General features: G+C 50.3%; 1 protein-coding gene across 1 annotated transcript in view; it reads left to right on the forward strand.

Moving 5' to 3' along the window:
* MCHR1 (melanin concentrating hormone receptor 1) overlaps positions 1-2,702 on the forward strand; it is a 33,006-nt gene extending 30,304 nt beyond the window's left edge. Inside the window, exon 2 of the mRNA XM_082351513.1 lies at positions 301-2,702. Coding sequence (XP_082207639.1) covers positions 301-1,280 — 980 coding nt within the window. The 3' untranslated portion in view covers positions 1,281-2,702. The remainder of the gene's footprint in view (positions 1-300) is intronic.
* The last annotated feature ends 7,574 nt before the right edge of the window (positions 2,703-10,276 follow it).

Below are 10,276 nucleotides of genomic sequence, written 5' to 3' on the forward strand. Positions count from 1 at the left end.
GACTTCTGAGAAAATGCAGGAGGCAAAGGACCGGTCCTTCAACAAACAGGTGGTGCAGGAGACTCTGATGGGATTGACCAGGGAACCGGTGCAGGAGGGCACGGGGGCAGGATTAGCAGCAGTGTGGGCAGGGAGTGTGGCATGGGGGATTCCAGATGAATGATGGGCCCTGAGCTGAAATGGCAGGAGGATGAATGGGGGGCAGGCTCACGGCTGGAGGCTGAGCACGCCAGTAGGAGGTCAGTCCTCAGAGAGCAGAGTGCATGTCAAATGGTCGACGCTCGCTCCTTCTGTCCCCAGGGTTGCCGCCTCGCACAGGGAGCGTCTCTTACATCAACATCATCATGCCTTCGGTGTTCGGTACTATCTGCCTCCTGGGCATCATTGGGAACTCCGTGGTCATCTTCGCGGTGGTGAAGAAATCCAAGCTGCACTGGTTCAGCAACGTGCCCGACATCTTCATCATCAACCTCTCGGTGGTGGACCTCCTCTTTCTCCTGGGCATGCCCTTCATGATCCACCAGCTCATGGGCAATGGTGTCTGGCACTTTGGAGAGACCATGTGCACCCTCATCACGGCCATGGACGCCAACAGTCAGTTCACCAGCACCTACATCCTGACCGCCATGGCCATTGACCGCTACCTGGCCACCGTCCACCCCATCTCCTCCACCAAGTTCCGGAAGCCCTCTGTGGCCACCCTGGTGATCTGCCTCCTGTGGGCCCTGTCCTTCATCAGCATCACCCCCGTGTGGCTCTACGCCAGGCTTATCCCCTTCCCAGGAGGCACCGTGGGCTGTGGCATCCGCCTGCCCAACCCAGACACTGACCTCTACTGGTTCACCCTGTACCAGTTTTTCCTGGCCTTTGCCCTGCCCTTCGTGGTCATCACGGCCGCGTATGTGAGGATCCTGCAGCGCATGACATCCTCCGTGGCCCCCGCCTCTCAACGCAGCATCCGGCTGCGGACAAAGAGGGTGACCCGCACGGCCATCGCTATCTGCCTGGTTTTCTTTGTGTGCTGGGCGCCCTACTACGTGCTTCAGCTGACCCAGCTGTCCATCAGCCGCCCGACGCTCACCTTTGTCTACCTGTACAACGCGGCCATCAGCTTGGGCTATGCCAACAGCTGCCTCAACCCCTTTGTGTACATCGTGCTCTGTGAGACGTTCCGAAAACGCTTGGTCCTATCGGTGAAGCCTGCAGCCCAGGGGCAGCTTCGAGCCATCAGCAATGCCCAGACGGCTGATGAAGAGAGGACAGAAAGCAAGGGCACCTGACACTTCCCCTGCCACCCTGGGCACTTCCACATCAGGGCACCACGGCAGACCATGGGGGAAGATGCTGAGAGAAACCCAAGACGGCTCTGGGAGGATGTAGGGAGGCTGGGTGGTTACAACTAAAAATATTCAACGGGGCCCACAGATTGCTCAACGGAGCCAGGTTTGGGGGCTTCAAGCATCAGAAATCTCCTTCGGAGAGCAAGATGGACCTTTGGGTTGAACAGAAACTGAGTAAGAAGATTGGTTTAAAAGTTCGGTTGAACCCTACATCTGCTAGCTCCCAAATGTCTTTTTCCAGAGAGAAGACGTAGAAGGCTTCTTGCCGGGTTTATTTAAAATCAGGCAGGGCCAGGGCGTGAGCAGCGGTATGGGCACAGGCCCCTGGGGAAATGGGAAAGGTGGTGCGGCCTCACCACCTTTTCCTGTCTCTCATTGGTATGATGGAGGGCAACCTTTCTCCCAAGCTGGAGGATGATGAAAAATAAAGCATGTGGTCTCTCCACGTTCCAGCATCCTGTGTCAATTTCCCTTTATCTCTAGGCGATGCATGTTTATTTGGGGGTTGGGGGTGGGATCTGAGCCCACGGAGGTAAAAGCCCAATTTGCTAGGAGATCCACTTATTGGGAGTGACAAGGCTACCCGGGATGGGTGTGGGTGAGGGCCTTGAAATTAAGAAAAAGGGGGAGGGTCAAGGGGGCTTTTGCAGTTGTGGGGTCATTCTCTTCGGGGGGCACATTTGTCAGTCACCAGATCCAGAGTGAGCGCCCATCAGGGTCCTGCACATGCAGGGGTCATTCTGAGGCCTGGTGTGTTTGGCATCATTTTTTTGCTCTAGCCCTTTCTCTCCAAAGTAAAAACAAATAAAGGAAAATCTCCACCCGTATCTCTCTGGACGCTCCTGTATAATTGCTCGGGCTTGGGGGTGGGCGTAGGGGTGGAGGCGGGCGGCCGAAAAGGAAAAGAGGGATCGTTTGGCCGTGGAATCTAGACCTTGGTTCAGGCTGCATTTTAGGAAGCAAGAAGCAGGGGATCTGCTTGCCTAAACCCATAGGGAGGATTACTGTGAATTCATTAGATTGAAATTCCGCTGCCAGTCTTGTTCTCGGGACTCAACTTCCTGTCTTCTGCTCAAAAGCACTCGGTTATTAGCAGTGCTGGCCCCTCAGGCCAGAGTCCCACCCGCCACCTCCCCTGCTGAGTCACAAGTTGTAGGGCTGGCTTCTCGGGGCAGCCTGAGCCTGAGCCTGCCTCTTGCTGCTGCTGCTAAGATCTGCTGTGAGCCACGTTGAGCAGGAAGATTACAGACGGGGCCGCTGGGCGGCGGCCAAGGCTGCTGCTTCTCAGCTTCTTCACGAGCGGAGCCAGGAGCCAGGAGTCCTGAGCGAACCACTCCGCAGACGTTGATGAGACAGTGGGAGCAAATTGTGAGCTCCTGACTTGTCCAGAGGCATCCTTAAAGCAGGTGCATCAGCACCAGCCTCTCTCTACCTGCTGCGGAGCTGCAGCAGGTAGCCTGATTAGCAAACTTCTGGGCGGCTTCTTCAGGTCCCGGCGAGCTCTTTGTAATCATCATCATTAGTATTTCCTGCTTGCGTTCCACCCCACCCAGTGCGTGGGGAGTTGGGGTCGGGGGGGTGGGGACAAAGCAGACAGTTAGTTTTCCTTACTTATTTACAGTGGGGTCTCTAGCTGTTGCAGGTAAGCTCCAAATCTGTTTTAGATGCACATCCAACAACAACAAAAAAGATTCTTATGGGAGCCTTAAGGCCACTCCTACCCACTAGTTCCAGAAAAGGAGGTCTTCCTGTAACTGGTTTGCCTATGGAAGTCTTCCCCAGGGTCTATCTTCTCCACCCTCTCCCCCCTCCAAGGGGGACTCTGGGAGAGGAAATAGGTGAGATGGCCTCTCCCAGGAAATGCAAGTGACCAAGGCTACAGGCCGGTGAGTGGGCAGGCGAATGACCTGCTGATGGCCCCAGAGACTCTCAACCCCATATTGAAAACTGAAGTTGAAGCAAAGTGGGTTGAGACAGGAAAGTGAGTGGGTGGTAACGTAAACAGTGAGTTTTATGGTATGTGAATTATATATCAATTTTAAGAAAAGTGGCAGAGTATGCAAGGCTGAGGAAGGCAGAGCCTGAGGGAGGTGATGGGGCGAACAGGGCAGTAAGAATAATAAAGGCTAACAATTATGTGCCGGCTATGGGACGGGCACTAGGCTAAATATTTGACGTAGATTATCCTATTTAACACCCACAGCAACTCTATGAGGCAGGTTCTATTATTACTCCCATTTTATAAACGAGGAAATTGAGGCCCTAGAGAGATGTTAAGTCACCGATCACAGGCACCCCTGGAGCCAATGCCTGTCTGGCCACAAAGCTGTGCCTCATGCACGGGACCAGCCATAGGATAGAATTAAGTCCCAGAACAAAGGCAGAAGATGCTCTGAGAGGCTGAAGAAGTCTTCACTTCTCACTGGGGGTTCAGGGCATGTGGAAGAGATTTTGAAGTGTAGATAGGACTTTGACAATCAGAGATGGGGAAGAGCAAGTTTCAGGCAGGTGGAAAAAACCTGAGCTAATATGTAGAGGTGGGAAAAGTTGAGTGTGTTTAAGGAACATTGCTGACAGTATCGGGGACCCTCCACCACCAAAGCACATGCTCCCTCTTCCCCCAGGGTATGGATCATGATTAGTCTAACCCTATTGGACAGCCCTCTTTCCTGCTTTCCCAACCTCCCTTGCAGCTAAGGGTCCACATATGATCTAGTTTTCAGCAGGAGAGATGCGTGCAATGTTTCACTCAGTTTTGTATTTGACATCTTCATCTGAAATGCTGAGATGCAGGGACTTCCCTGGTGGTCCAGTGGTTAAGACTCCAAGCTTCCACTGCAGGGGGCATGGGTTCGATCCCTGGTGGGGGAACTAAGATCCCTCATGCCGTGCCGCACGGCCAAAAATAAAAATTAGGCTTTATGAAATGCTGAGATGCAATATCGTCCACTTTGAATGGGGAAAATGCAAAATTGTGTTCCTCTTCTACCTGTGTGGCTCCTTAAGAAATGTGTTTTTTTAAAAAATCAAAACAAAAACAGGACCTAAGCAGAAGTCTGCTGTGGGGACTTCTGGAAAAAGTTTTGCTTTCCTGACTAAAGGAAACAGATCAGGTGGGTAGCATCTGGGCTCTTCCTCCTCTCTCCCTGCCTTGAATGCAGATGCATCATCTGGAGCTGCAGCCACTCTCTTGGGATCACGAGGTGACAAGTATGAGAATGCAAACCAGTGCTCTAAGGCTGATGAGTCAGGAAGACAGCGAGAGCATGCGTTCCCAAGGGCATCACTGACTTGCTGAACCAACACCAACCTCGAGGCTTCTAGGTGTGCAAGAAAGTAAATCCCTATCTGTTTAAGCAACTGTTCTGTCAACCCTCCTGATAACATCCTAAGCTTCCAACCTAAACTTTGCTGGTTTAGGAGGTACGGATCCCAGCCCCACCTCCACAGATGGGCCCCACCTGGCTTTAACCAATCACCGTATCCCATCTCCCTGGCCACAGTGGTTCATTCAGGGAGGCAAGAACAATCAATGGGATGTAAAAAGTCATTAGCCAGGATTTCTGGGAAGGAAGGTCTTTATTCTTTGTTTGGAGCTATTGGTAGAGCCTCTCCCATCCCCCTCCTAGACTTGACCTGGGAAGCACACAGCTCCATGAGCTGCCGGCAGCCACCTTGGGGTTGCTTGGGCAAAGCCCTCCTGAGACTGGAGCCAGCTCAGAAGAATCAGAGCTGAAACAGAAAGTGTGAGAATCAGGTGATGTTGTTGGGGACTTGATCAAGCCTTGCTTGAAGTTAAGATACTCTTAAACCGTTTGATTATAAGAACCAATAAATTCCCTTTAACAGCCATTTCAGTTGGGCTTTCTATTATTTGCAACTAGGAAGTCATAAGAAAGATATGAACAATTTTTTTTTTTTGGCCACGCCACTCGGCATGTGGGATCTTAGTTCCTCGACCAGGGATCAAACCCTTGCCCCCTGTAGTGGAAGTTCGGAGTCTTAACCACTGGACCGTCAGGGAAGTCCAGAAAGATATGAACATTTTAAAGATTAGGTTGGACTATTGGTGTTATGGGCTGACTTGTCTTCACCCAAAATTCGTGTGTTGAGGCCCTAACCCATGTGATGGCATTTGTAGATGGTGCCTTGGGAGGTAATTATGTTTAGATGAGGTCATGAGACACCAGAGAGCTTGCTTCTCTCTCTCTCCACCTGCGCACCCCAAGAAAAGGCCATGTGAGGACACAGTGAGAAGGCAGCCATTTGCAAGCCAGGAAGAGCTCTCACCAGGAAATAAATCAGCCGGCACTTTGATCTTGGCCTTCCAGCCTCCAGAACTGTGAGAAATAAACGTCTGTTGTTTAAGCCACAGAGTCTATGGTATTTTGTTTTAGCAGCCCAAGCTAAGACAATTGGTAAGAGCCTTTTTAGTTGTAAATGACAGAAATCCAACTCAATTGATTTGAGCAAAAAAATAGGGGAACATTCTGGCCTTTGTCTTTTTTTTTTTGTCTGCATTGGGTCTTCGCTGCTGCACGCTTTCTCTAGTTGTGGCGAGCGAGGGGCTACTCTTCGTTGTGGTGTATGGGTTTCTCATTGCAGTGGCTTCTCTTGTTGCGAAGCATGGGCTCTAGGCACGCAGGCTTCAGTAGTTGTGGCACGTGGGCTCAGTAGTTGTGGCTCACAGACTCTAGAGCGCAGGCTCAGTAGTTGGGGCGCACGGGCTTAGTTGCTCTGCGGCATGTGGGATCTTCCCAGACCAGGGCTCGAACCCGTGTCCCCTGCATTGGCAGGTGGATTCTTAACCACTGTGCCACCAGGGAAGCCCCATTCTGGCCTTTTAAGTGGAAAATTTCAGGGATTGCTAAGGCTTTCAGTCATAACTGGATCCAACAGCTCAAAAGCTCTGCCATCAGGCGGACTCTCCCTTCCTCTCTTCCCCACACCCTCTCTCTCTCTCTCACTCAGCTCAGTTTTCCTCTCTGTTGGCCTCCTTCTCAAGGGATGTCCCCTGATGTGGTAGCAAAGATGGCCACCAGCAGGGGTGTGAACTTGCATTATCCTCACAGGCAGCAGCTCCAGGAATTAGCCAGGACTTCTGTCCTGCCACCTGCCATGTCCTTGCCACCTTTCCCTCCAACATCTGTTTCAAAACCCGAAAAAGCTTCTGAGTGGTCACGTGTGAGTTACATACCTTCCCACTTCCACCCAACCAATCATGAGATCTGGGGACATGGGACACTCTTATTGGCTAGAACAGGTCACGTGCTCACCCGATTGGGGTCATTTCACTGGCAGCCCCACTGTGTGTGTGTGTGTGTGTGTGTGTGTGTGTGTGTGTGTGTTGCAGTTCCTAAAAGAAAAAGAGAATTTATATTGCCTTAAGTAGAAAGAAGGATAGAAGGATGATGGGCAAACAAAGACAACAGATATCCCACCAGGTAGGGTCTCAATAATTAGAGAGGGTGGCATGGAAAAGAGAACAGGCAAAGGACAGGTAGGAGAATCAAGGAAGATTGAGAGGCCAGCCAGGAAGCCAGGTGATTACTGTGGAGGATTCTGCACAGGAAAGAATCTTTAACCTTGAATCTGATGAAAACTGTGGATCCCTCCCCCTGAGTGCACATTTGCACATGCGCATAAAACACTGCAAATAAGTTTGGAGGGTTTATAACCTCCTCCCCAGTGCCTGAGGAGGAGCCCTGGTAATGGAGGAATCTGGATGTCTGAGAGCAAAGTCAGACAGAAGACCCCAGATGGCTGTGAGCAGGCACAGCGCTTACTGTCAGAGCCAAAGCAGGCAGGGTCCCTGCCCTTGCCGAGCTTCCGACCCCAGTGGAGAGCGAATGTTAATCAGATAATCTCGTGGAGAAATGTGAAATTACAAAGGGGAGGTATGAGAATCAGTGCATGGGTGAGGGGTAAGCTGTTCAGGCAGGTCAGGGAAGGCTTGGCAAAAGTAGGGACATTTCACCCACTGAGCTCTGAAGGGTAAGGAGGGGAGGGGGCCTTATCTGTGCAAGACCCCTGTGCTTGGGGGGAGTTTAAGAGAATGCCAATGGACGCCCTGATACGGAGGAACCCAGGGGATGTCTCAGCTGGATACACACTGTGTTCTCAGGTCCTCCTGGAATCTGTTTTGTAATGTGGAACAAGAAAGAACTCTGGGTGCAGGACTTCCCTGGTGGTCCAGCGGTTAAGACTCCGCGCTCCCAATGCAGGGGGCCAGGTTCGATCCCTGGTCAAGGAACTAGAACCCGTTTGCTGCAAGTAAAAGATCCCACATGCTGCAACTAAAGATCCAGCACAGGACAACGAAGATCCTGCGTGCTGCAACTAAGACCGGGCACAGCCAAATAAGGATAGGGAGATAATAAATAAATAAAATATTTTTAAAAATAATTTTTTTTTTTTAAAAAAGGGCAGAAGTGCAGAGGTGGCAGAATGCATGGTATCTGGGATGGAGCCCTTCGGAAAAAAAAAAAAAAAAGAAATCTGGTTGCAATTATGTGGTTGCAACAGCAGCCTGGGGGCAAACCAGCTCATTGCAAAAGGGAAAAACAAGAGTTTGGTTCATAGTGGTTCTGCTGTCTTTCCATCCTGGTCTCTCCTGGATCTCACTTAAAAAAAAAAAAAAAAAAAAAGCTGAAATCTCAAACGCCAGCTCCATTACCACCAACACTTGACAAAGCTCTAACTTGTCAGGCAAGTGGATTTGGAGCACAGGCTACCCTGCTACCACCTCCTTGCCTGGCACTCCCTGGATCAGCTCCCCCTCCCCCGCTACCAGTCACCCTCCACACCAGTGGAGCCAGGGAAGTTGCAGCCGCCCACCTGCTCCCCCGGCTGCCTGCCGACAAGAGCTTTGCTGGGAGCTTCATTACCTCTAGTGCCTCCCCAACTCTCCTTCCCCCCTTGAGAAATGGCGTTAAGAGGAAGAAATCAGAAAGGAAGACAATATCTTTCTGAAGGACATGGGGAGGGAACCTTAAATGCAGCAGTACCTTTTAGATAAAGCAGGCGGGGCACTCCCACGATCACCAGTCACAGCCTCGGTCCTCACCTCCAGCCCCTTGACCACTCAGTAGACCACTCCCCCTTTTTACTGGTGCCCCTCAAATCCCTATCTCCCTTCCTGACCCCAGTCCAATATTTCCACCTGTCCACTTGACATCTCTCCCATCCTGGACTCAACATGATGGAAACCATATTTTCATTATCTTCCTACCACTGACCACCCGCACTAACTCACCCTCCAAATTTCCCCATTTTTCTTCAGGGCATTACATCCCTTGCTCTTTTTCACCCCCTATATCTGTTCCATCAGAAAGTCCTGCCAAGGCTTATATTAAATTATTTCACAGATTCATTCCTTCCATCTGATTTCTAGACTCAGAGACAGCTGGGTTTATATCAGCATGGCCACTAACTTGCTGTGTGACCTTGGATAGGTCATTTAACCTCTCTGAGCTTTTTTATTCTGTAACATGGAAGTAAGACTATATTTCTCACAGGGTTGTTGTGAGAACTGAAGCATATATGAAGTGGCAAACAACAGATGTCCCGTGAAACATGAATTCTCTTCTCCCCTCTCTCTCTCGGTAGCATCCTAGTCTGAGCCCTTCTCATCACATACCTGGATTATAGCTGTAACTTGCCAAAGGGTCCCCAGTTTTCTAATCTCTTTCTCCAATCCAATCCATCCCAAACACCAAGACCAGAGAAATCTTATGTTCCTTTTGTCACTCTTCTGACTGTATAATATTCCTGTCCCATGACCATCAGGTTGAGTCAAAGACCCATCCTAGCCCTAAAATTTGCAATAATGTGGCCTCTTACATCCCAGGATGACTCCGCTCTCTTTGTTGAAGACCGTGGGAACAAATGTGATTGGCTGAGGGAGACTGAGAGGAGAAGAGAGCTAAGGACAGGACAGAATCTTAGGGACCTTCACCTTGCAGGGCTGGGCAGAAGGAGAGGAACCAGTAGAGGAGCTTGTGGAGGATCAGCCAGAGAGGTAGGAGAGTAACCTGGAGAGCTTGGCATCCTGGAAGCCAATGGAAAGGACAGTTTCCAAGAGAAAGTGAGCAAGAGTGCCAAATGCTGCAGAAAGGTCAAGCTGAGGGCTGAAAACATGGGTTGAATGGTGTCTTCCAAAAAGATATGTCCAAGTTAACCCTCAACATCTGGGACTTCGACCTTTTTGGAAATTGGATCTTTGCAGATACAATGAAGTTAAGGATCTCAGGATGAGATCATCCTGGATCTAGGGTGGGTCCTAAACCCAGTGATGTCCTTGGATTTTTATTAAAAGAAAAGGAGATTTGAGACACAGAGACACACCCAGGGCAAGCACATGAAGCCTGATGCAGAGACTGGAGTGATGCATCCCTGAGCCAAGGGACACCAGGAGTGGGAGAGAGGTGTGGGATGGCTTCTCCCTCGGAAGGTTCCAGAAGGAACCTATCCTGTCCAACAACTTGATTTCAGGTTTCTGGCCTCCAGAACTGTAAGAGAATACATTTGTCTCTTTTTTCGTTTTTTTGTTTTAGGCTATCAAGTTTGTGGCACTCTGTCACAGCAGCCCTAGGAAATGAATCCAGGGCTTGGATTTAGAAATAGAGAGGTTGTTGGTTGACCTTGGTGGGTTCTGAAGCAGTAGGAACAACTCTCCCAGGAAGTTTGACTATACAGGGGAGGACAGCTATGGCAGAAACTAAAGCAATATCGTTTAAAGGAAAGGTCCTTGAAAAAAACAAAACTGCTAATGAAACAGTTGGTCCTACATCAACAGGGTTGAAAGGACAGAATGCACAGACTCACAGAACTTCAGGGCTGGGAGGACCTCAAACACGCTTCAGCGTCAGTGGGTGGGCGGGGGAGATGCCCGTTGAAAGACATCCATGTGCTTTCTCGGGTGACCTCCCTCCTCT

The sequence above is a fragment of the Balaenoptera borealis genome (genome assembly GCF_965194805.1).
Source record: "Balaenoptera borealis genome assembly, chromosome: 13".
NCBI classification, from domain to species: domain Eukaryota; kingdom Metazoa; phylum Chordata; class Mammalia; order Artiodactyla; family Balaenopteridae; genus Balaenoptera; species Balaenoptera borealis.